The sequence below is a fragment of the Corapipo altera genome, unplaced genomic scaffold (assembly GCF_003945725.1).
Source record: "Corapipo altera isolate COAL_440 unplaced genomic scaffold, ASM394572v1 45, whole genome shotgun sequence".
Taxonomy (NCBI): Eukaryota; Metazoa; Chordata; class Aves; order Passeriformes; family Pipridae; genus Corapipo; species Corapipo altera.
Genome location: NW_020884877.1, coordinates 25,016,642 through 25,043,530, shown reverse-complemented (window position 1 = coordinate 25,043,530; position 26,889 = coordinate 25,016,642). Strand labels below are relative to the sequence as shown.

The 26,889-nt window shown below is 47.7% G+C and overlaps 1 protein-coding gene across 1 annotated transcript in view; it reads left to right on the top strand.

Moving 5' to 3' along the window:
- Nucleotides 1–26,889, top strand: part of ITGB5 (integrin subunit beta 5) — a 59,929-nt gene that overhangs the window by 20,734 nt on the left and 12,306 nt on the right. The window contains 5 exon segments of the mRNA XM_027637246.1: nt 5,656–5,817; nt 7,244–7,339; nt 8,381–8,470; nt 11,934–12,068; nt 15,143–15,572. Coding sequence (XP_027493047.1) covers nt 5,656–5,817; nt 7,244–7,339; nt 8,381–8,470; nt 11,934–12,068; nt 15,143–15,572 — 913 coding nt within the window.

Genomic DNA, 26,889 nt, shown 5'->3' with positions numbered 1-26,889 from the left:
TCAGTGCATTTCTTAAGTGTGTCAAACATATCTTAGAGTGGTTGACTCATGTTGAGGGTTGGAGCTGGTTCCTACTGCTCCTACCTGACCCCTTTGCGTGTGGGGCTGGATGATCCCACCTCTGGGCACTGGTAGCCCGTTCTCCCATTTTGTCAAGGAAACTGGAGCAGAGTTCATTAGCTTGGTGCCATGTTAGCCACAACCTTAGGGTTTTTGGAGATGCTTGCTTGAATATTTTTCTGGAATGAGTAGTGGATTGCTCCATATCCCTTTGTCTGTCGTGGATGGAGGTCTTTACTGCACTCCAATGTGTAGCTGAGTTTTCCTGCTCACCGGGAATGGCTCTTTTTGCTGTTTCCCCTCTTGGCATACTATTTGCTTTCTGATTGCTTCAGCCTTTCATAGTCCTTTTGATGCTTTCTTCTGGGTCTGAATTATGGGAGCTGGGAGATAGGCATCGTCTGTGGGAGTGATGGGATGCAGGCATGTGGGAAAGCAGATCTTTCTCCACCTGGGTTGGCTTCATTTACACTTCATAGTCTCGGCAGGAGTGAACCTGCCCCACTGGATGTGATGCCAGCCAACAGTCATCTTGCCTCTCCTAGCCTGACACAGGTATTTTTCTTGGCACAACTACAGAGCTACTCCCAATACTTGTCTGGGTATAAAGTGCTTCTCAGTTTTGGAGAGGTGGCTCTTATGGTTAGAATAGGGACATCTCAGGATGGTGACTTAGTTGTGCCACCCACCACGTGGTTTTTTGCAGTCCCTTCCACCATGTTATTGCAAAAACAGGACAGCATTTCCCTACGGTGCAGCAATATTTCAGTGTGTATCACAAGGGCTCATTTTGGAGGTATTGGTGGAAGGCAGGAGACCTGCAGGATAATTCCTACACATTTGTGCCCATCTCAGACTGTTGGTAAGGATCAAAATCTTTGACTGTTGTTGAGTGCACAGCCTCGTCCCTTCTAAATTCAGAAGGCAAATTTAGATTCTGGCACCATCTAAATTCAGGACTGAACATTCTCTAGGAAGGGTGAGCAAAGGTGAGCATGTGCAATGTGTGGCTATTGGCGTGATCTGGCAGGTCATGACAGAGGAGTTTCTGCAGCCACAGCAGTTACTGCTGCAATTACTGAAGCTTGAGTGTGGGAGAGAAAGACCATGGGACTGGTGTGTGAGGCAGGAGAACCAGTTGTGCCGTGACTCGTGCTGCCTTGGCAGCCTCTTGCTGTGGGTGGAGCAGCTGCCTCTGATGCCAGCCATAAGCAGCAAAGACTCTGTCCAGAGTTAAAAAAGCCAAAATTTCAAGCCAGCTGATTTGACACCGGGATGTTTGGCCTCATAATCAAAAGGGGAACTTAGTGCTTAATTTCCTTCACAGCAGTCAAGTGATGGCCCAGGCTGGTTGAGTGATGGCCCAGACTGGTCAGTGGCCAGGGGTTGTGGTGAGGCTCAGCACTGTTGAGGAGGCAAAGGTGGTGGACATTTGGGGTGGCAGTGAAGTGCTGCTTGTGATGAGGATGCTCTTTGCATGGTGTTTTGCATCCACAGTGATTAATGGAGTAATATGAGGTTGAAACCCTGCAAAGTCTAGTTTCTGTTACCTCAGGAACTATTTTCCCCACCATGCAAGAATAGCAGCGTACAAGTACCTTGGTGACTTTCTGGGGTGGGTTTGGGACCCCATTGCATCTCACTGGCTTTTTCCAGGGCAGTTATGACCTTAGAAAGTCCCCTGCCTCTGGGTGATGCAGTGTGTTGACCATAAATTACTTTGTGCTCAGCAGAAGAGTTTGTGGCATCAAGGGGGATGTCCCGGGGAGAGCTAACCATGGCATAGCAGAGCCTCACCGTCTCCAAGCATGGTGTCTGAGTGTGGTCCTCTCCTCCCCTTCTGGGGTGTCAGAAACAATACCTACTCTTGTTGACTAGGTGTTTTTATACTGTAATTTATATCAAGCATTTCTTCTGCCTGAGCTGTCTAAGAGCTCTGTAGCACTCGAGTAATTTTTTGGCCTGGTTTTCAACCCAAAGAGTGGGGAAAGTTTGTACAGCTAATACAGACTAACGAGCAGGCCCAGGATTTGGCTCTTTTCTGAAAGATAAAGATACTGTAAATGTTATTTTGGAGGCAGTGAAAGAGCCATAGACAATAAGCCTTTATTCTGATGCTAAAATAGTAAGCCAGGAATATTAATCAACCTTCCATAATTACATTTTCCATTTGCAGTATTTTGGTTTTCTGCCATTTTCCAAGTGCAAGGTTCACATGGCTTGGTAGTATGTGTAAGTTTCAGATCTTGTATGCTAAAATGCAGTAAGGAGATAATGTTTGATTGAAAAATAAAGTGTCTTTTGAAACAGTTTTGATTAGTAGTTGGTCGACACTGGTATATGGTGATAGCGAAGACATGTGGAAGACACTGAGGTGTCTTTCAGAGCAACACCAAACAAAGGAGGTTTTGGCTTTTAACCCCTGAGGCATGCTTGTTTTGCACCTGTATCTGTTTCTTGCTTCCAAAAAGGTCTGCACCTGAGAAACTGGTGTGGTTTTAGACATATTGATGAATCCAGAGGGCTTTTCTGGCAGTTGATATCTTGGCAATTGAACAGATTTTGTTCAGTGCCCAAAGTATAAATTTAGATATTTTTTCATGCATGGAAATACTGTTCATGGGTTTTGCAGCTTTTTCAATAGTATGTGGAGGGCTGTGCTGTGCTGAGGCAGCTGTGGCAGTTTTGCCTGTCACTGTTGGCTGTATGGAGTGAGAAGCTGTTTGGGGTATGGGAGACAACTGCAGCTGATTGTAGGAGTAGGGGCAGGATCCATAGCACGCCCAGCTCTGTGGAAACATGTCTTCCCACCTTACTCTGCTTTGGGTCCAGTCCCACCCCTGCTTTCAAAATCCTTTATATCCCATGAGGATCAAAAACCAGATGAGGGGGCAGGCATCAGTGCAGGTTTTTTTGTTCAACAATCCCAGTCCAATAAAAATAAATGAAAGACTCCTTGGTTATTTGTTTTAAGTGGAGTAGAGTGCTGCTCTGGGTTTTTCAGTGGAAATTGCATGCTGAAGAGCTGTTTTTTCCAGTGCCTGGAAGCCGCTGGCAGAGGCATTGCGAGATGCAGTGGCTCCTCAGCATGCCAGCCTCCCTGGGGGCTTTTTTTCATAGACCTACAGCTCTTTTGGTGTGGCATCAGCACCGGCTTGGCCACCCCATCCAAAACACACTGGTCTGATGCTCCGAGGCATCAAATGCTTTCAGTGCCTGGATGGTGGGTGCTCATTGCTTTTTGGAAGTGAGTTCCTGAACTGAGCAGTCACAGCAGTTTTGATGTTGTTGATGTGGGAAATTCTGTCAGAGGCATGGAAAGTTTGTCTGCAAAGGGGTGCTTAACCCATGATTTAAAGGTGGGCTTAGCAGGGAGGTGACTAGCAGCATCACCCCTGAAGTGGCTTTTTTAGCTACTGCTTAAGTGCAGCTCCTTTTCTTTGTGTGTAGCACATTTCTAAGGAAATGAAACTCAGATTAATCCTTCTAATCTCTTTGGAAGTTTCTTGGCCTCAATCATTTAAAAAGAAATCAGCTTTGGATACTCAAAGAAAAGTGAACTGGATGGGCTTCTGTCTGGTGGCTGAGTAGACTGAAATCTGCCTCTTGCACTGTTAGAGCTTTAATCACTTTTGGGCTGAGTTCTTAAGAAGTTACATTTTGGCATGATGTTTTAGTCTTTTGTCCAGTTGGGTAACTTCAGTGGAATAAATCCTGCTTCCCAGAGCAAATAAGTCCTCATTGCGTACTGAGCTGGACTGTAATGTGCTGGTGCACGGCAAAGGAAGTGTGTTGCCAAGGATTTCTTCCTATGGCCTTATTTGCATCATGTGGGTCTTTAAAATACCATGAAGAAAAAATACCTTTTGAAATAGGGAGGAAAAAGGAGTCTACTTTGGCATAGTGTCCCTGAAGAAAGAGTTATATTTATCAGAAAGATCAGCAGCCTTTGGGCTATGACTCACATTTAGAGGCGAAAATTGTGCTGGCAGACATGATTCTGCACCCTTCTGCCTGCTCTGCCCTCCTGCTCTGCCCATGCCTGCTTTCCATAGGGAAGTGCCTTTACTGTGGGGCTGTGGCAGCTCATGTGCTGGTAAACAGTACAGAGCCGAGGTTTTGCTAAATAAGCTGAGCAGTAAGCTCTGGAGGAGCTGGGCATCTTCATCTGCACCATGTTCCCATCAGTAGGCTTTTACTAGCTTTTTCCTCATCCCTTCCCAAAGCATTTGTGTGGTGTTGCTCTGAGCCAGCGTCTGGAGGGACAGAGATGCTGGAAGTGTGTGGAGAGGGAAGGTGTAGAGCTGTGTCTTTGCTGGCAGACGGGCAGGGTGGCCAGGATAAGGGGAACCTCCGGGTGATGGGCCTTTCTGGCTCCAGTCTGTGCCATGGCAGGATCTCCCTGCCCTGGTTGGCAGCAAAACCTCAGCCCACCCTGCTTGGCAATGAGCTGACAATGAGCAGGAGCATCCAGTGAGTGCAAAAGCTGCAGTGCTGTGGTTTCCAAAAATTTTCTTTGGGGACCTCTGTTTCCTTCCACTTCCATTGCAACTAACTGCTTCAGTGTGCTGTTGTAGGCACAGATCTGCTTCTTGAGCTGATGCGAAGTTGGAAACCTGGGAAAGCTCCAAGGGAAGGAAATGTTTAGAATCTAAATCTTATCTCTTTACTTGGAAAAAATCCCTGCATCTCTCTCCATATGAAGACAGTGATGTCTGGTCCTTGCACAGAGTGACTAAGGAGGGTTTGGAGGACAATTCATGTGCTGTGCTTGACACCTCAGTGCTTTCGTAGGGACCACTAGAGCATGTCTTGGCATTACCATGTTTTTAAATAGGCAGAAGTTGCTCACGGCCGAGCTGTGCAGGGCAGCTGTGTGTGGATCAGTGCCAGCACCAATGCCAAAGGTTCCTGCCCCGCTCTGCTCCAACTGTGTGTGTCTGTGCTCTTCTGGGCTGTGGTGCAGGGGGCATGGAGCTGTTTGGAGCATGTGTAGAGGTGCACAATGAAATGGCAGAGGCTTGGAGGCACCATAGCTTCCAGGAGATGTGTGCAGAAGGGGAGCAGGGCACAGTGCCTGTGCATGAATGTAGGTGCACCAAAGCCAGATCCCTTGGTCAGGGACCTCACTTTGTCCGTCACAGCTCAGAAACAGCCTTTATGAGCGGGTGGTAATGAAAATGCTGAGCAGGGATATTGCTTTTGCTCTTGCTGTTGCCTTGGCTGCTCCACAGAGCTGAGGAAACAAGGTCAGATTAAATGTGTGTGGAGGAAGTTGGCAGCTTTCCTTTGGCCGTAAAAGCAGCTGAAATTCTTATTCTTGGATCTGGGTAGAGAAGGTCTGGTGGACAGTCCACATACCTCCTCATGCCTTTTAAAGTGTGTTGGAAGGAGATGCTGGGAAATGCTGGATGGGCTCCTGACACTTTGTTTTCTTACCAGGGATGGGTGGACAGGAGCATGGTACTCTCCTAATTAGTGCTAATGAGTCTGCTGCTGGCCAGGCACGTGGCTGGGACCATGTGCAGGGTGAGGGGTGAAGCGTGGGCTTGGCAGGGGCAGACCAGCTGTCTCACAGGGTTTGTTTTCTTCCAGGAGAAGATCGGCTGGCGTAAGGAGGCGTCTCACCTGCTGGTCTTCACAACGGATGATGTGCCACACATAGCCCTGGATGGGAAGCTGGGGGGGCTGGTGCAGCCCCATGATGGTCAGTGCCACCTGAATGAAGCCAATGAATACAGTGCGTCCAGCCAGCTGGTGAGTGGGACACAGGGGCCCAGCCCTTAGAGACCTCGAACCTCTCTGGAGACCAGCCAACCCCCACTCCAGCATCTTTTGGCAAATACAGCGCATGACCAGCATGGTTTGACCTGGTCCTGCAATTTGCAAATAAAGTTTGCTGTTCCCTTTAGGCATCCCCCCACAGTGAATGCTTCTGTGATGATCAAAAACAAGTTAGGAGAGTAGCGAGTTCTTTCAGGGCCCATTGCAAGAGAGTGAAAAGTAACTTGGTGTCCTGAAGAGCATTGTATTTTGTCTGCAAAGTGTAGAGGAAGCATAGAATATGTTGTCCCTTTTCTAAAATCTCCAGTGGACTGCTAACTTTTTCCTGAGGAGGCTGTATCTACTGTGTTGTGGCTACAATAGCGAGTACAACAGAATGCTTCTGTTATTCACAGCCTTTGAGCACAAAACTAGCATAGGTCTTAGTAATAAATAGGCAAATCAGCCCTTTTTAAAATTTAACTCAGTGTAGGAAACGTCTGGAATGAATGAGCACTTGCCTGCCACCTCATTAGCACATCCTTCTACAGAATGGTGCACTAATTATGATTCCTGAATGGATGTCACTGCATAAGGGGAGGTGAATCTCGGTGGCTTGTGTTATGGCCACAAGATGGACTCTGTGGTGGAACCTCTTTCCATCCATCTGTGCAATCCTGGTAAGTGTATATGTGCATAAGGGAGCACAGTCCTGTAGTGTTGTGAAGTTAATGCTGTGGAGCTGGCATGCTTCCTTGGTGTTTCCATGTTTGAATCTCCAAGGCTCTCAATCAGCCCTCCAGTCTGCAAGTAAATCAGGTGGACTTTTTTCCAAGGACAGCATTTCAGAAGCAGGCGTGAGTTCTAAACTCAAACTGGTCTCTTGAAATTGAGCCCTGGTTCGTTATTTTGTTGCTTGTGGATATCTAGAGCAGTATCTCCCTGCCATCCTCTCTGTCTGGGATATCTGCAGAATTAAAGAGCTTATTGTAATCTCTTTATGGTCCCAGTATGCAGAAAAATCAGGCAATGGATGTTTCCACTTTGGGAGAAAAAAATCAACTTGCTGCAGTTCTAGATCTCCCTGCCTCTCATCCCTGGAGGTAGCAGCTAGTTAGTACACACATGTGTCTGCTGATGGCAAAGTGGAAAGAAAGAAGGAACAAAAGAAAGAAATTCAGTGTTTCGTGTTTTGCTGTAGCTAATGGTGTTTTCAGTCATGTATTCTAGTGAAGGGTGCAGCAAAAATATTTAAGGGATTTCTACTGTTTCAGTTGGGATTATGCTGGTACATCAGGGACTTCATCCCACAGCGAAACATGGCGTGTCTGGAACAGATTTTGCTGTTGGGAGAAGAACAATGAGATTAATCTTTATTTCTGTGCTACCCATCAGTTTTTCTGCCCTTTTTTGCCCCTAGGATTATCCTTCCCTGGCGCTTCTTGGGGAGAAACTTGCTGAAAACAACATCCATCTGATTTTTGCTGTTACAAAAAGTCATTATGTCCTCTACAAGGTAAGCAGTGCTAAACTGCCCAGGCTGGGGGGAGATTGAAATGCCTCTTGAGGAGTGGAATGAAATGCCCTGGGGAGTGGAGGCAACTGCAAACAGGCGAGTGTGCAGTGGCAAACACATGTGTGTGCAGTGATAGGTGTGCATGCCCATGGCCACATGCTGCCTGGTGAAGGCAGGCCAGGCTCAGCCGCTGTCCCGCCCTGCTAAGTCCTTTCAGCAAAAAGCACTAAAGCTTCTTAGAGCAAACAGATATATATGTGTTAGTGAGCATGTGAAGACCTAAAATAGACTCCATCTTAATCTTGATGTTCGGACAACTGCCAGCACACAGCATGCCAGAGAGCACAAACCTGCTCAGCCCATTCTGCAGTGACTTAATCCCATTACCTAATCATGCACAGTGTTTCTGCCCAGCTGTGTTTTTCCATCACGGAGTCCAGGGCCCTGACATGCCACACACAATTAGAACTCTCTTGCCATTCCTGCTCTAGCCTCCCAAAAGAAAAGGTGGCCCTAGGCACAAGGACTGGCCTGTGTCTGGAGCTGCCCTGCAGGGTTTTGCTGCTCTGCAGGTGCAGGGATGGTGTTTCAGGCGGGGTCGCTTTTGGAAACCTCTGCTGAGGCTCTTGAGACTCAAGCAGAAACAACAAGCAGCCGTGTTGCTATGGTCGGGATGCTGCTGCTCGCCCATGGAGAGCAGGAGGGCTGAGCTCATTCTCCACCCCCTCTCCCGGGGATGCTCAGAGTTGTGAGGGAAGTTGGGGCAGCTGTACCTCCCTTCCGCCTGGGCCTGCCCTCCCGAGTGCATAGCGGCTCCGGCAGCAGACCCAGGTCTGTTTGTCCCTGTCCTGTGGCCATGAGCTTTGTTTAATATTTGACATGCCTTGTTAGCGATGCTTTACTTTTGAAAGCTCCACATTAATGGGAGCCAAACCATTCCATGCACACCACTGGGTGATGGGGCAGCGTGTGTGGCCAGTGTCCCTGGCATGGGGTCGGTCCCTCCTCACCCTCTGCTTTCCTTTTTTTTTTTTTCATAAGAACTTTACTGCCTTGATTCCCGGGACAACAGTGGAGATTTTGCACAAAGATTCCAAGAATATCATTGAGCTGATCGTCAAAGCCTATAACGTAAGTGCGTTTTAATACCACAGCTGCTGAAGTGAAAAGCGCCAGGAGCTCAGCCAGCTCAGCTCCCCCCTCCCTGGCGAGCTCCACCCAGCTTGGCCTCCTCCCTCCCTGGTCCTCTGCACGCTGCTGGGGCTGGGATGTCCACCCTGGGGAGGGAAGCAAGGTGTGTGAGGAGGAGAAGGAGCATGGGGATGCCCAAGAGAGACTGCAGCACAGCAGAAATTTCACCCCACATCTCTCATGTGCAGAATTACCCTCAATATACAGCCTCCATCTAAAACAACTCTCTCTCAGAGCACCCTACCACTAGGTAAAATAGATTATATTTTTGTTATCTGATGTTCAGAGGCCTCCCAAGGATGAGACCAGCTCCAGCTACGGTCACATCCTTGTGTTGCTCTGTGTGCATCACAAGTTGGTCTTCTCCCTGAATCCTTATGAGTCAGCTCTTCACGATCCTGGAATGATATTGCTGTTCAGGTGCTGGGCATGGAGATCTGACCCCCCAATGGGTCAGCCCTCAGGTAGAGTTATTCATGTGCGGGACCCATGGACACACCTTTCTTCTTCTTAGTACTGGGCTCATTAGTGCAACGGAGCGAGGAAGAACATCTTTGGAGGAGTTCACACATCCAGAGGCCATGTAGGATTGTGTTATGCCATAAAAGTCATCTTTCCTTCGCCCCCAGCTCTCTGCAGTTAAAACAGCATTTGGTTATGCCCTTGGGAAGAGTGCTTCCCAAAGCTTCACCTTCTGAGGAAAGGCAATGAACAGCTAATGCTGCTAATGAGGCCCTGGAGATACTGCAAAACAAAAGCTCAGTTGTCCCAGTTTGTCCCTTTGAGGACGGAGAGTCTTGCGAATAAGAAGCTTGTCTGAGGAGAAAGAAATGAACTTTCACTCCATGTTGACTTTGCTTGTGATCTCAGCACCGTCACATGAAAACGTCCCTTTGCCTCAGTTTCATGGGTGAAATATGCATCCGTGCCTCCATTTCAGCACCCCTCAAGCCTTTGCAGATAGATATAAGCTGATGAAAACTGTTGGGAATCTGACACCCCCACATCTGCTCCCTCTGTCTCTTTGCTTGTGAACTTTGCGGTGCAGCCGGCTGGAAACCACTAGGGTGCTTAGACCAAGGTGCCCCATGGAATGACCTCTGTGGGATGAGTGGCTGCTGGGACGTGGGCTGGTTTCTTGCCTGTTCAGCTGGGTGGTGGGTGTGGGCTGGGACCCCTGAGTGTGCTGCCAGGAGCTGGCAGCTCCTGCCTGCGCCCCAGGCAGCCTGCGGCTGGCGGAAACCTGGCACCTGCCCAGCTGTCTCCTCTTGGTAGCTTTGTTTTTGTCCTGAAATGATGGAGGAAATTCTCACTGAGGGAGAAGGTTAAAATTCTGTTTTCTAAGTGTGAGTGAACCTTTTTTTATTTCTTGCTGAAAGGAAACTGAGCCTGGAGAAATCCTTCATCTGTGACAGGGACCATCTTCTCTTGAAGGGTGCCAGTGGCTGGTTCTCTGGGCCTGAGCTCAGCCTCTTCCCTTCAGTGCTTTGGACATCTCTGGTTCTCTCTCCCCTGCTTCCCTCCACTGATGCACACATTGGACTTGCATGGGTCTTACATTACCCTCAAGGTCCTTTTCCCCCCATTCCTTCATGTTCCTTCTGCTTAGCATGCTGTCTTCTCTCCCTCATCCTGCAAGGTGTGAAGCAGAAGAGAACAGGGACTACTTTCTTCCTGCCCTCACTAAGAGGGCAGGAAAGAAAAAGAAAAAAAATAAAAAAACCCCTAAGAACAAATCCTTCCCCCAAATCTCAACATACCTGAGAGATGGAATGGCTCATGTGGGGCTGTGCTCAGACACAGGACTGGGTTTGGACCAAAGAGAGAAAATGGGACACTGGTTTAAAAAGCACTTTCCTAAACTAAATCCAGGCAGGTCTTGGATGTGTTTCATGTTGCAACTATCGGTTGCCCTCCGTGGTGGCTGTGGTGCTGTCAGAAGACATTGTTGTGTAACAGTGCAAAGGGCCTAATAATAATGGCATCACAATTAGGTTAACAGAATGACCATATAGGGCTAATAAGAGAACTTGGCATTTGTGTATGAACATAGGAAGAGCCCATGCAAGGTCATACTGAGGTCTAGCATGGTGTCCTTTTTTCTGCCATGCCCCAGACAAGATGCTGTGGGAAAGAAGACAGGAGAGCATATCAGTGTGGCAGCTGATTTCTACAGGATAATTTGGGGCAGAGCAGTATCCTGAGATTTATTGGCACATGCAACATTGAGCCCAGAGGTGATGGATGGTCCCAATTGCCACCCCATGAACAGCTTCTCTGTTATAGCAGAGAGATGGGAAATTTTTCCTTTCTTTCCTGGAGGACTATTTAGATTCACTCAGCCAAAACTCATTTATTTCCTGTCCGTTTCCAAAAGTGTTGGCTCTTCGCTGGCCTGTGAACCCTGGTTTGTCATCACATGTACTGGCAAGAGGTCTGAATTAGCACTTTTCCTTAATCTGACCTCATTGGTGAGGGTTGTAGACAAGGGGGAGACAGATGGAGCTGGAAGCTGGCTTTGGAAAATAAGAATATTTGTACAAAAAGCTCCACTTTTAAAAACTTTGTCGTTTTTGGACACCACTTGTATAAAAATCAGTTCCAACCATTGGAAGAATTAAACAAAACAATGTCATTCCAAATTATTACTTATAAACTTCTTTTTGTTGTGACTTTAAAAGTCTGTGCGTGCAGTAGGGTGGAGAGATGAGAAGCAGAAGAAAGGGAGTAGGAGCATACCAAAACCTCACTGATGGAAAACGCTTTTCTCTTCAAAAAGTTTTGCAAAGAAAGAGATTGTTCATTTATTTTTTCCCATGGCATTGTTTCCGGCTGATACTTATGAAGGGATGCTTTTTGTTTGGCACATTCTCCTAGGAGGGAAAATATATTTTTCTGACCAACTGGGTGAAAGGAAGAAAGCAGGACAGAGTTAATGCAGTTTTACACCTTCTCTGTGCTGTACAACAGACACTGTAGGACAACTGCTGGTGGAGAATCAGGCTTTGCACTTCACTAAGGGGCTAGTTTATGGGGAGGAGGAGGTGCAGATGTGCACACAAAGCTCTGACCTTCACCTCAGAGATGCTCCATCTGGGGTTGAGAATGTTTTCTTCTTTTTTTCTCTTGTGCATCCATATATTTTCAGTACAGGCTACTATGGCTATCACACTTATCCTAGTGTGTAGGCAGCCCCCCATGAGTCTTGTTGTGTTCATCAGAAGCCTTTTGGGCTCGTTAAGTGAAACTCAAATGTCAATGTGTTTGCAGGGGTGATTTTCTTTCATATAGGTGCAGAGATGTCCTAGCCACCATCTGGAACACATCAGGAGAAGAGACTAAAGCAGAAGAAACCAACCTGTCTTTGGGAGCCTGATGGTTTGCTTTCCTGTTGTGTTTCTAGAGTATTCGGTCCAAGGTGGAGCTCACGGTCTGGGACAGCCCTGAGGACATTGGCTTGACCTTCACTGCCACCTGCCAGGATGGGTTGTCCTATCCTGGGCTCAGGAAGTGTGGGGATCTCAAAATTGGAGATACGGTGAGTCTGCCTTTCAGTCTGTTCCCTGGAGAGGTTGTTTCACCTACTTCACTCTCTCGATGAGTGGTCCTGGGCAATAAAATATAGTTTTGCTCATTTTCCTCTGCTCTTCTCATGCTGTGCCATGATGATGTAAAAAAACCCAGAGAGTGTGTTTCTTCTAGAAATAGTTCTGGGTGGTGTAGATCAGCCTAAGGTCAGCTGTGAGGAAAGACAGGTGTCTTGTCTACAGCACTGAGATAAAGGTCTTAGGCAGGAGAACATAGTAGTCAAGAACAGGCTTTTTTCCTGTAATCCCAGATATTCACATCACACTCTCAGCTGTGAAATTTTTATTTTCATGGTCTGCTGATCTTTTCCCAGTCCATTAAATATTTAAGGTTTCCTTGTTATTGTTTGAGAATCCTGCCTTGTATCAGAAATAGCACTGCCAGCAGAATGAGGGCAGTGATCCACCCTCTGTGCTTGGCACTGGTGAGTTACCTCAAATCCTGTGTTCAGTTTTGGGTCCCTTACTTCAAGAAAGACTTTGAGGAGCTGGAGTGTGTCCAGTGAAGGCCAGCAAAGCTGGTGAAGGGACTGGAACACAGGTCTGATAAGGAAGGGCTGAGGGAGCTGGGTGTGTGTTTAGTCTTGAAAAAAGGAGGCTTGGGGACCCTTATTGCTTTCTACGAGAAAGAAGGGTCTAGTGAGGTGAATGGCAATCTCTTCTCCCAGGTAAAAGTGACAGGACAAGAGGAAATGGCCTCAAATTGCACCAGGGGAAATTTAGATTGGATATTGGGAAAAATTTCTTCATCAAAGGGATTGTCAAGCATTGGAACAGGCTGCCCAGGGAAGGAGTGGAGGCACCATCCCTGGAGGTATTTAAAAGATGTGTAGATGTGGCACTTAGGGACATGGTTAGTGGTGGGCTCAGCAGTGCTTGATTAGTGATTGGAGTCAGTGATCTTAAGGGTCTTTTCCAACCTAAATGATTCTGTGCTTCTGTGGTTCTGATCTAAACCTGTCTTTCCTGTGTCTGAGTGAAGGGATCATGGCTAACTTTGGAGGTAATGCAAGAAAAAGCAGAGGGTGTTCAGAAAGGCAGCAACCCTCCTCTCGTGTGTTCAGTTCCTAAGGTGTTGGATGGCAGCACAGACTAAAATTATCATTTCCTCCTTAATGTTAACAGTATACATGCCATAATCCATCCTGTGCTTTATAAAAAGCAAAAAAGCTAAGCTTTGCATGTTTAAATTGAGTACTGAAGCAGATAAACAGGCTGCTGGGCTTCAGGGCCAGGGCAGGAGGGCTCAGACCAGTGGGGAACCTCCTCCCTTTCTCCAGACTTTTGCTGTCTGAGGCCATGGGCGTGGGTTTGTTAGCAGCCTGATTGCCTTATTTGAGAAGAGTGACTCTGCAAACATACCAGAGCTCTCAGTGCTGAGGCATATAAAAATAGTTTGAAAGAGTCAACAGTAGCAGAAGTTCTACCCTGCCAAATAAGGATCATGTGAAGTGTTAAAAAGGGAGGTAGCCCTGCTTTTTTAGCTGACTTTACTGTGTCTTGGATGGGTGGGTAAAAGTGATCCCTGTAGCGCTTTGTTCCCATGGCAAAGCCTGAGCCCCCGAGGAAGCAAAGGTAGTCCCGAGCTCCTGGCTTTGGCAGGAGCAGGGGCATTGCTCCAGCCACTGCAATTTGTGCTATAGAGAGGTCTGGCAGTGAGCACAGCAGGGAGCTGACACTGGTACCACTCCTGTTTTAGGTGCACCCTGAGTATAGAGGTGCTTGCACAGGATTGTGTGCTACAGGATTGTGGGGATCATGTCCCTCCTTCCCGTATTGTTCAGCTGCTTTCTGCCCCACTGCTTCCATGTGGATCAAGATTTGACTCCTGCTAAGAAAGTTTCCCCAAAGAGGATAATGCTGGCACTGGACCCTAATCTGCTGGGGTTTAGTCCTGGGGCTGTGGGTGTCAGTGGGTGAAAGGGAGTAGGATTACCCTGATCCCTTTAGCGTGCTTTCTGATCTCCTTCTCCTCTGTAATTTGAGCTCCTATCCTAATTGCTTCAGGCCTTGGGAAGGGGGGGATGTCAAGGGAGGTTTCCTGGGGGTGCAGCTCTCCCACTGGAGGTGGCTGCTCTGCCGTCCTTTGTACATCACCTCTTGATATGTGGGACAGTGCAGACAGTGAGAACTTGAGGTGACCCCCAAATATCTCCAGAGAGAAATAATTCCCTCCTGAATTATGAGACCCAAGGAAAGGGTCTCATTTCCTTGGAATAAGGTTAATCCTCTTTGCTATGAGGCAGCTCTGGGGAGTGCTGGCTGGCCCCATCAAACAACAGGATTAAATTAGGGACCAAATGAGCAGCCATTATATGGTCTTGGTTTTCTCCAGGAGAGAATCACTGACACTGGATTGTAGCCACAGAAAACGAGTAGGGGGTTGATGTGTAACCATATAATGATGTGTAACTCTTCTGAAATCAGTCTTGATAGAAGCATCCGTTAAAAATGGCCTGTTGAAAAAAAATGGCATGCTGAAATCTTGGGAGTTTGTGGCTGGTGCACATCTCCATGTGCAAATCAGGAGTCCCATAAAACCTTCTGAATCCATGATCTTGTGGGCACCGTGGGCCCTTGTGCTGTGCTGGTTAGATATTTGATAGTGTTTGTTCTAACAGAGTTTATTATTTTTAACAGCATGGAAACTGGGCTATTTGCTAGAATTTTGCCCTGTTTCTTTTTGGCAGTAGGTGGGTTCCTTCCCACCTCACAGAAACCAACGTTTCCTGATGGGGAAAATTGCTGTAAATGGCTGACAGTAAAGAGTTTTAAAATGCTAAGGTTGTCCAACCCCTCATGGCAGATGCTGGTGCATTGAGCTGCAGGTTGCTCTTGCTGGATGTGCAATTTTTAGGGGGCTTTTTGCACACCTGGGAATGAAGCTCAATGCGCTGAGTTGTCCCTGCTCCATGGAATTGCTCCATGGATTTTCCTCAGGACATCTGCTGTTTCCTTCCTGGGAAACCCTTGATGGCTGCTTTGGGGCCGTGCCCCTTAACCTACATCTCAACCTGCCCTCCAGGTTTCCTTCGAGGTGGCCGTGGAGGCGCGGAGCTGCCCTGCCGAGGACACCTCGCACACCTTCACCATCAAGCCCGCTGGCTTTCGGGACACGCTGGAGGTGGCCGTGACCTACAACTGCCGCTGTGGCTGCACCGGCCGCGCCGCGCCCGCCAGTGGCAAGTGCAGCGGCAACGGGACCTACGCCTGCGGGCTGTGCGAGTGCGACCCCGGCTACCTGGGGGCCAGGTGCGAGTGCGAGGAGGGGGCCAGTGGGGACATGCACCACGCCATGTGCCGGGAGGCGGAGGGCAAACCCCTCTGCAGCGGGAGAGGGGAGTGCAGCTGCAACCAGTGCCTGTGCTACGAGAGCGAGTTCGGAAACATCTACGGGCCCTTCTGCGAGTGCGACGACTTCTCCTGCGCCAGGTACAAGGGAGTCCTCTGCTCAGGTAGGAGCCTTTCCTCCCTCATGCCCTCCACATCGTGGCAGTGGGGAAACCGCCCTGAAGTGGGGAAGGCTGCTGGGCTGGGCTGTGCAGAGTGTGTGAGGAGCTGCACCTGCCCCACCTGCCCAAATCTGCCCTGTTTCTGGAGAAATCTGTGCTCTCTTAGTTTTCCTTATGGGAAAAAGGAGGGAGGGGTTTAAGTGCATCCAAAGTAAAGAACAAAAATTGCATTATCCCCATCAGAATTGTGTTTGCAGGTGCTGGAATGAAAGGCTCTCTCCCTGCAGGCTTGTCTGCTGCCTGGGTCCCACGGAGATGAGCAGAGTCTTGGCTTTGGTGTTATTTTGATGTAACTATGCAAATCTCTTGCACACTAACATATATCCTTAGGAAAGAGTAAACTAGCACAGGCTTCAGAATCCTCTGAAGCTTTTTGGTGTTTTCATAGGCTGGATTTTTTTCTGTGTGAGCCATCCTTCCCTGCCTAGGCAGAAACAATCTTTTTTTAAAGATGAAGCATTTGGAGTAATCCCCTGGTGCATCGCAAGTGAAAAGAAAGATTGTGTTTCAGGCTGTTACTTATTAAAGAAAAGCTGTGTTAAAGATTCCTAAAGGTATTTTATGTATAGATTTTTCTTCCCACTAGGAAAACAAGCCATTCATTGGGAAAGATGTAGCCCGTCAGCTTTGCTTAAACAAAGGCAGAGGAGTTATTTAGCTGTGTTTGCTAAAACGGTTTTAAAACCTCATCAGTCCAAGGTCACATAATTTACCTTGAACGTAATTGCCTGGATTAGCCCCCAGACATAATTCCCCCAGTTGGATCTGGGTAAAGGGTTTTTTAAAATTTGCCTGCTTTCAAGCAAGTAAAATATTTCCTTAGCTGAAAATCCTGGACAGAATTTCTGAAACAAGTGTAAGCTTGGAAAAAAATAGCTATTTTTCACGTTTTCTCCAGGGAATTGGCAGGGATTTTCCCTGCTGTTTATCTTACCCTGCATGTTTCAGAGTTGGGCAGTAAGTGATGGGGCACCCTTTGGTTGCAAGTTTCTGGCTGCTTGAGACAATCCTGTTGTTATATAGGTAGAGAATGTTTGTGCTGATTTTCCTGTAGCCTGTTTTGTCACTGCTGAAGATAAGGCAGGTGATACTCTGGGTTTTGGAATTGCCCTGGAGCTCCCTGTTGCAGAGCAGTGAGAAAGGGCAGCACCACCTCCCACAGTGACTGCCCAGAGTGGGAGGGCTGGGACTCTCCCTGCTGATGCAGGAGCGGAAATAGGGGTGAGCAAGCAGGAAAAAGGTATTTGAAAGTAGATGGGGGAAAAAATAAACTCAGCTGTGAAGTAATTAAGAGCAGTACTGCCTGGGGGTTCTCCAAAGAACCATATTGCTTTGATAGCATCATCCCATCCAAAAGGAGTATATTTAAGGGCAGCAGTGCTATAAAGAGAGGTTGGAGGTTACTGGTGTAGCAGTTGCTGCAAGAGAAGGACACCCCTCTGCTCAAATTTCCTTTTCAGCAGGAGAGCCAGAGCTCTGCCGCTCCACAGGAAAGCAAATTGCGTTTCTTCTGCTGCACCTGCTTGATTCTGTCCCTGTGGAGGGTGTCTGGTGCTGGGAAGAGCAGCATAGCTGGCATTGGATCTGCCAAAGTTTTTAAAAGTCGTTTAAAAGTTATTTTTATAGCTACGAAAGAAAACAAAAGGGTAGGCTGAGGCCAAGCAGCCTCTTTGCTCCAGGAATGGGATGGAGTCTGGCATGGCTGCATGGGCTGATTCTCCCTATGCCTCCTGGTATTTCTATTGCTCTTGGTGTGTTGGCTTCATTATTTGGGGTTTTTTTTTTAATTCCAGCAGTTATGATGCTAAATCTGAACTGTAGCAAGCGCTGGGCCAGTGACATAACATTTTGAGGTGGTTTTGTCAGGCCAAGAGGCTTGGGATTTCACCAGCCTACCAAAAGTGTCTGAGCTTGTGGAGGGGGGAGGGGGCTGTGTCCAAAGCTGCCCCTGACAAACAGCCCTCTGCTACACAAACATCCCTGGGCAGTTCTAGCAGATGCAAACTCTCTCCTTCCTACAAATGAAGCCTTCTTGAAGAAGATTGTGTGTTAACTCAGCACTGAGCTGTGTAGACTTGGTAGCCAGAAGGGTTTAGGTGATGCCTTGGGGGCAGGATGACTTCCAGAGCAGTTGCATGGGGTGTCCAGTTCCTTCCAGGGAGTGAAAGTGCCACTCTGCCCTCACTGGGCACAATGTCTGTTCCTCAGCACAATTTCTGCCCCTGAAAGGCTCTGGCATCCTAGTACCCAGTACAGGCTGAATCCCACTGCAAGGGGAGACCAACAGGTTTTAGCTAATGCACAAACCAAAAAAGCAGCATGTAGGGAGCTGTCATTTTGCTGCAGATCACTGTTGTCTCTGTCCTTGCTAGGGAATTCCTTGGCTTCCACCCATAAGGGGAACTCATCACTGTTGTCAAGGGCTTTATTTATACTCTATGAATCCTCTGGTAGCATAGAAGGCACTTAATGCCTCTCAGTGCCTTACTGATGACTGTATTTTGAACAGCGTTTTCACCCCAGTGGAATCCAACCTCAGGTGTAGCACACGGGCTGTGCTGTCCCCCACCAAATGCATTCGCATCTGCCCAAGTTATTGAATGAGATGATGATATGAACCTCTGAGTGCCTATCCCAGACCAAGCCAGTAGGAAAGCAGCCAGTCCAACCTGACCTGAGGTGGGGGGAGGACCAGGAGGAAAGCACATTTTTCCAAGCTGAGAGGTAAAAATCTGCTCATGCAAACTGCTTTGCACATACGTGGCTGTGCTTTTTACTTGCCTCAGCTCAGACGCCCCATGAGCCCATTGCCAACCAGCCTGGGCATTTCTTCCTTTTGTGATCTGTAGCAAAGCTGTCCCCATCGAGTCACTGCCATGGCACAGGGATAGGTGGCATATTATGCTCAAGCATCCTCTACTCCCAGCGAAAGCCATAGAGGAGCAGGATTGAAATGGTCTGAAATGAACTTCTTTCTTGTCTCTTGGTATTTGGCCCTTTGGCCAGCGAAAGTGTTTTCATCCATGGGTCCATTTATAAATATTGGCACCTCATTTTGTCAGCATTTTAGAGGAGAGGTGCCTGCAGACAGTGTTGCCTGTGGCTCCTGTGCTTTTGTAGCCCCCCCATGAAGTGGAAGAGCAGATTTTGGGTGGGAGATAATCTAAAGAAGAAAAAAGAATTTAATTCCTGTTAGTGGGAGGTTTAACGTGGCTCCTGCATCTGTGAGGCAGGTGGGAAAAGGAGTCATTTATAGCATATCGTAAATGTTGATTCAAGTTGCATCCAGCTCTTAGTCAATGCCATTTAGTCACTAAAAAGTGGCATTTGTTCTGCTGGTTCCCGAGTCCAGTTAACAGCTCCAGAGTAGCTGTTTCAAACCATTAATCTGGCTTTTGGAAGGGCTGTGGGGGCATCTTGCACAAGTGCTTTGTTCTTCCAAAAGAAGTGCAACTAATTGTCCGCAGCACCATGCTCTGACAAAGCAGGCAGTCACTTCCCAAATCCTAGAATGCTTTGTTCCCAGTTTTAATCTGGATGGAGAAGTTGCCTTTTTGCATGGAAACCTTCGCCACATCGCTCTGACCTCTCTACTCTGAAGTGTGGGTGGCTGTGGGAGAAAGGTTTGAAAACCTTCCTGCCTACAGCTGGGCTGGGGAAGGGGCAGCTGGCTGCACAACCTAGAGGCTTTTGAACCCCTTGGCTGCCTGCCAGGCAGTTTGACAAAGAAGGAAACATCTCTGTGCTAATTGCATTCCTGAAGGTGCCATAAAACTAGGTGGCAAGAGGGAGGAGAGGCCCCACTGAGGGCATCACACATTTGCCTCTAATGAAGAGAGACTGGCTTGCCAGAGGCCAAGCTTCATTAGCTTCACTGCCCCAGACCTATCTTTTCTTGAATGGGGGGATGCAGAGTAATATGGCATTATGGTGTCTCTAGAGAAATTTCCCCTCACCCATCACCACTGTTCCCTGGCTCCCTGTGTGGTTGTCCTGTGCTCTTCAGCCCAGGACTCTGGTTGTGCGCAGGCGCATCACTAATGAGGTGTAAGTGAAGAGCACTCACCACACTGCAGGCAAATCCTCCCCCTAAAACACAAAGGATTTGTCTGGAAAATCCATACTGCCTGAGCAACACAGCAACTGCTGATGTTGGCGCAGCTTTGGGATCAGATCTTTTGAGATTTGTCTTCTTTTTTTTTATAATTAGACAATAAATCAGATTTATAAATGCTATGCACCTGTAAATCAAGCCTTGGAAAGTCTCTCTAGCTTGTAAGCTGCTGTGAGCATCTTAACTGGTTCAGGTGACTAAAGACTGTGGCTGGCTAAAGAACAGCGCAATCACGATGCCTCGGAGCAGAGGAGGTGGAGAATGGCCTCACTTGCCAGCACAGGGCTTCCAGTGACACAAAAAACTCAGCTCAGCAATAAAGTGTCAAATCTGCAGGTACATGCAAGTGCCAGAATCACTTCTGTGATGGGATGTGAGAAGGGACAGCTCATTGGAAAGTGACTGCTTATTTTGCAGAGAGTAACCAAGCTGACATGCAATGTGACTCCAGCTGCCCTCCAGAAACCACTTCAAAAACTGCTGAGGATGTACAAGTCCTCAGTATTTACTTCTGAATGCTTCCTCTCTTGGTTTTAGTAAATGGGGAAGCTCAGGGAGTTTTAGCCTTTACTAAAGCCCAGGGAGATAAGGCTATTCTGTTTGTTCTAACATAGCCTCAAGTTAGAAATCTCACTCATGCTTTTACAATTTGTTTTTGGTGTTCCCTGTCCCGAGCACCATAATGGCATTTAACAGTGCTGTGTTTGAGGGCATCTTGTGAGACAGTGGCTCTGGTGCCAGTGCCCCAGTTTCTGGTCCTGCATTACAGCCCCAAGCTTTGAGAGTTACACTTGGGTTTGATGGTACTGCTGGTATCTCCACCCTGGGGTTTCAGGTTGGGTCTCTTACTGTACAAATCACTATGCTCATGGACACATCTTAGTGAAATAGACTTTATTCCACACACACCTTTGTAGTTATTATTCACCTACCCAGTGGTAGTGCCTGGACAGAGGATGCTGGTGTGCATGTGAAAGCTCAGGTGGGAGAATAAAGGTGATCCACATCTTTCTGATGCACACCAGCATTTTTTTTTTTTTGGTCTTAATTGTCTTCATTCCTAATATGTAAGCTTTTACCAGAAGAAGAAATGGGTAGTTGATTTATTAATTTCCGAGGTGCAAGTGGTGGGTTGAGTGTGGTTTGGGGAGGAAGGGAGGATTCTTTAGTGCCCACTGTCTGTGGCTGTGCTGTGGGTGGGGTGGCATGAAGCAAATGTACCCCCGCCAGAAGGGAAGAGGTTGGCCTGTGGCAGAAAGAAGATAGGGAACAGAGCCTAAACCACATCTGCAGTGTTTCCTTTTAAGTTATGTCAAGTCTTGTTATCTTTAGTCTTTTGATTTGGGACTTCTTTTATTTAGTTTGTGTAAAAAGGTGGAATCTGAGCACTGCTTAGTCAAAAAAAGACCTGAAGGGGAGAGATAAAATGACCATATAAATATGGAAGTTAAAAATAATCTTTTGGCAGTTGCTAAGTGCTAGTGCAGCTGTGAGCCATGCAGCTGCAGGGACATGCAGCTCTGTTGCTGGGGCAGCTGCCTCACAGATCAATCCCTCTCTGCTTCCTGTGTGGGAGGAGGATGGGGAGCACACATCTACCACCATATTTGAGGATTATTTTGGTGACAGAGGATGCAGTGTCAGCTCGGGTCACTGAGCTGCAGCCTCACAATACCAGTTGCTTTGTAATAGTCCCAGTCATTAGCAGCAGGTTGGGGGCTCAGGGGGCTGGTCAGCGGCTGCGTGTGCTGTCAAGGCTGCAGGGCAGGGGAGTGGGTTGGGGTGAACAGAACCAGGTAAAGTCCTCTGAGCCAAAATCCTTTTCCATTGGGGTGGATTATAGGACTTTGAATGTCCCTTTTCCTCACCAAAGAGCAGGGTAGGGGACAAGGAGCTAAAAACCAGCTGAGTCTGGTCTATACAACACAAAAGTATGTAGATGTGGTCACGCTGTGTGGGCACAGGGTACCCATTACTCCTTAGCAGCCAGCAAACTTGGCTTCAGGTATCTTGAGGTCTCCTGCCTACAGAGCCACTGCATAGCTCAGGGGCCCTTTTGGCCAGAATAAAAAACAAGACAATAGCAATGTGGTAACATCTCTCTCTTAAGATGTGATCAAAACTCAGTCAGACTGCATGTTTATCCTAGAGCTTCCTAAAAACCTTTCTTCTTTCTGCATTCCTATTTGTCCTTTGCTTTTGTCACCTGCAGAAGCTGTTCAGCTAAAGGTTCTGTCCCAAATGTGGATAAAACAAAAATAATCCACCTGAATAAGAAGGAAAAATAAATCTCTCACTTGCTGTGTCCCATAGCTGTGAGGAACTGAGGCCAGACCACCTGCGCCTGGGTGAGCATCCCCTCTCCAGCTTATATCCCCCCTCCAGCTGTGAAACATTTTGGCTCCCATAAGAATAGATTGCAAACATTTAGTAAGAAATTAATCAAATGAGGCACCTCTGTTGTCCTCTTCCTTTTTTGGGGTTAAACTGTGAAGCTGGGCATAGTCCACTTACTCTGATCACATGGATTAGTGTAAAGAAATGGAAGGTTTAGGTCACGTGCATTTACTTCCATCCTGTGGTTCAGCCTAAAAAATGTAAGGTCCAGGTCAGCAGGAGCAGGCAGGGCTGAGGACTGTGATGGAGATTACCTGGAGGAGCAGTCACCTGAATCCACCTTCATCCCACTCAAACCGATGCTGCTCTCGCCCTGCTTATGAGATCTTTTCTGATATCAGCTGTTGGTATTCCTGCATTCCTGCTTGACCTCCTGCAGAGCATGGGGCTGCCATGCTGTTGCAACATTTTGGGCAGATAGCACGTGATTGCTTAAGCAGTGATTTGGAAAACATTTCTGCAAGTGAGAAAGGAACTGTGGAGGTGCCTGCTGCTGCCAACACATGTGGGATGTTGGCTTTTAGGTCTTGTCCTGGTGACAAGAGCTGGTGTCTGAGCCCTGAGGTGATCCCAGGCTGCTTTGCACGATGCCTTCCCGAAAGGGTGGGTCTGGCCATGCTTTGCCAGACCGCAGTGAGCTCTGAGAGCAACACTTGAAACCTCTCAGACTTTAGTGTGGAGTGTCATTGAGAAACTCTCCACTCTTTACACAGTGTGAAGAGGAGGAGAAATGACAGAGACATGTACGGGACGTGCCTGCTCACTGCGGGCAGCCTGTAGTGCCCCACTGTACTCTGCACCAGAGAGGCACCTTCTGTGCTGGGAAGCAGGGATGTCCAGCCCCAAGCTCTCAGATAATTTGAAAGGGTGGAGAGAGATTCCACCCTTGAGCTGTGTGAGTGGCTGGCTGGCAGTGGCATTCTTCTGTAGCAGTATTTGACTTTTTCTTGCAAGCAAAGGGTTCCTGAGCATCAACTGCAGGGTGTCCCACAGTGTTCTGGGTGTGCTCATCTGCAGGAGCTGTGGCTCATAGCCCTGATGTAGAGAGGGGCTGAGAGCCATGTGGGAGGTGCCTTGCATTCCAGATTTCGCCTTCATGAAGTCTGGCACGCAAATACTCAGTGGCCTTTTGGATGTGAATGGGGCTGACTCAGTGCATGTGTTTCCTCACATCTCCAGTCCTTGGGAGGCTCCTGAAACCTCGCTGCCACTTCCTCCTACGGTATCATTTCCATCCTTCCCCAATTTCTCTCCTCTTCTTCTTCTCCAAATTTATTTTTTCCCCTTTAACCTGGTTTCTGTTCTCTTTCCAATTTAATCCTGAGTCATGCGCCGCTGCCCTCCAAGAGCGTGAAGCTCCCCATCCTGCTCTGTGCTGGTTCAAAAGGCTGAACATCCCAGAGTTCAAATGGCCTCTGGGCTGGGGCAAACAGCACGGGGTGACCCTCGTCTGCTTGCTGTGACCTGTGAAAGCATGGCCAGTGATTGTGGCTGCAGTGTAAAAATGCCTGGTCCCTCCTCTAATTGTGCTGCTAATGACCTCCCGTGCTGTGTTTCAGGTCAGAGGCTGCCCATCAGTGCAGTGGATGGTTCTTAGCAGAATGCTCTGTGCTCCATGTATATGCTCCTCTGCATTTCTTTCACAGTAAATAAATGCACTATTAGGTATTGTACCACTAGGCATTAGCATTACATCGTTGCCTATTAAATAATATTGATTATATAGGAGTTGGACTCTGTGGTCCTTCTGGGTCCCTTGCAACTTCAGATATTTTATGATCTTTGCATGGATTTCTTACAGGAACACAAATAGTTCTATTTGTGTTTGTGCTTAGTGCTGTGTTTATTCCTCACCTTCCTTGGTGTTCCTGGCAGCAGGCATACCCTGCCTGCCCCACCTTGCTCACACCAGGGGTTTGTGTTGGTCTTTCACAATGAAACAGCAACTGAGTTGGACTTTCTCTCCCCAGTGTATTGAGTACTGCTCACTAGAGTTTCCATTCCTGGCACGAAAGGGCAAAGCTGCCCTTTCTTACCCCTCCTTTCTCCCTGCCTGGGCTCTCACTGCTGTCCAAGTCTTGCAGTTCTTCCCAAATCTGGCAACAGCTCCTTGAGGACCAACCCACACAGAGGGCTGCTGTTCCTGCCTCTTTTCACTGCGGTTTCTCCTTGTCCTTGAGCGGACCTTTTGCAAGCGTTAATGAATGCTAATGAGGCATTAAATGCCCAGGCAGAATTAAAGAATACAGAAGTGACAGTCTTTGACGTCTTTATGGGAGCCAGAGCCTGTCTCTGGGTCTCTGCTCTTAAAGTGGCACAGCATGTGGGTTGCAATCGGGGGTGTCATCTGATGGTGCATGCAGGTGCCCAAACCCCCTGTCCTGCTGCAGCTGCCCCCTCCCACGGCCAGGAGCCCCGTAGAAAGCTCCAAAAAACCTGCACCAAGATGAACTCAGAAAATAAAGCCCACTCACTCCCCAAAGAGAGAAGATGGTGTTAGAACAAACTCCCTTTAAATGGTCTTCTGGCCAGTGTCTCACTGAGTTTGGCATTTGAATTTGGTCCATCTGATGAAAGTAATTAACAGAAATGCACATTTGGAAATGAATGTTGCATTTGGAGTTTAGAGGCAGATGAAAGCCTCCCACTAGCAGGTGAGTGAAATTCTGTGTCTGCATTTCTTGTTCACATGCAATGAAAACCTGTGAATTTTGCTCAGTTTGGTTTAAAAAATTGGCTTGAAATAATTGACCTGAAAGGGAAATGCAGTGCAGGCTGTGGGTTTGTTCTTTCTCTTTTTTTTTTTGGTCTTATTTTGAGTGATATTCTAACTTCTTCCAGGTACTTTGGGAAGGGAAAAATCTGTTCCAAAACCATAGACCTTTGGTGAACTTGCATCACAGATTATGTGTTTGCGTCCAAACACAGAACTGGGCAAGGCTCCCATGGCACTCAATTTTGCAGAGGAAGAATATCTCTCTGCTCCAGAGCCCACTCAACGAGGTCCAGCTGAAAGGACATTCAGCCCACTTGGGCTTCAGCGGGATGGGAATTAGTCTGCTTTTCATTTGAAGGATGGACCTGAACTATAGAGTTTGACTCTGGAGTTCAGGGATTTGGGATCATGCAGCTTTGTTTTGGAGTCAGGTTTTATTTTAAGAACATATCTGGAGGATTTTTGTGCAGTAGGAGCTGGTAGGAGTCTGCTCGGGCATCAGGGAAGATGAAGCTTGTCCTTCCTGGGAGCACCATACCTCAGTGGAAGGGTTGCAGAGCTAAAGGTTTTCTCAAGACCTTTATCTGCCTTTCAGCAAAGTGCATGGTTACCATATGTCCCCTGATGTTTCTAAATCTTCCAGAGCCTTCACAGTGACTAAAGCTGAAGGCCAAGTGCAGAGTTGTATAAGCAGACCTGGGCAGAGATGGGCGAAGAAGTATGTAAGTGATGGAGAAGTTCCTGTTTCTGGACCCATGGGTGTTGGTGGTATCTGGGCAGAGTTGGGAGAGCCAAGTGGAAAATGCTTTTCTTGTCAAGCACCTTTATTTGTCAGACTTTGTGGGGAGAAAGGAAACCAATGGAGAGAGTTGCATCCAGAGGGGTTTCATCTGTGAGCAGGTCTCATCTGTTAGGGGGCTGGAGAGCTGGCTGGAGAGAGGAGCATTGCTGTGGGAGAGGTGTTGGTGTGTCCCATGGTAGACCCAATAAACACCTGCATGTGAAGAGATCAAGGTCAATAGAAAAGGACAGTGGCACTTCTTGAGTGAGAGGTTTGGAGGGAAACACAGGAGGGGGAAAACCCCGGAGGATTCCCACACACCCCTATCTTCTGATCCGGCTTAAAGAATGATGTGAATTGTTAGCAGTTCCTGTAGTGCCTTCTATGTTAGCTACTTAAGGGGTGACAAAGTCAAGGATGAGCATGTGCCCAATGTGTTGGGATGGTATTTGGGCCTATGGCTCAAAGGAAACACCCATCCCAATTGTCCCCACTCAGGATGAAGCGCTTTTGTCTCTGGGAGGATCTGACTGCAGCCTTTGCCCCATATCTTTCCCTGCATTGGTAGCAGAGTTGGCAGCAGGACCTAGAAGCTCCAATTCCCAGCTCTGGGTCTCCATCCAAAAGGCCACGTGTGGCAGGCTTGGCTGAGGCACTAACGTAAGCAGAAGTCAAGAGATTTGTGAAGTGCTGAGTTTACTTGAAGAAAAAAAAAAAAGGGAAGGCTTTATTTTAAGAAATGCAGCTTTAGATCTCTTTCAGGAAATGAGTCCTTGCTGCCCATTTTGGCTTTCTGGTGGATCATTAGCCATATCTTGTGGTTGCATTTCACCTCCCCTTCTGCAGCAGAGAGAAGGAAAATGAGGAAAGGCTGGCCAGGGCTGCCACAGGAAATCCGCCTGCCTCAGATTGCTTTCAGCTGCCTTCATGAGACAGCAGTTTCCAAAACCTTGTCTTCCCTGTCCAGTTCTGATTTAACCCAGAAATTCCCAAGTGAATGAGAAATTGGCATACTGAGGTGGGGTTTTTTTGCAATGGCAGTGCTGCACTGTGATTGCTGTCAGTAATGTCGAGCTGGTGATGGGGCTTCTGTTACCCATGGGTAAATTAGCAACCCAAGCCTGTATTTATTCCTTAACCTTTGGTTTCATTAGTCTGCATCTCCGATGCTATTTTTGATGACTGGTGAGCTCAACCAGCACTAGGATTGAAATAAAGGCTTATTTAAAGCCTTGGCAGTTCTTGGTCAAAC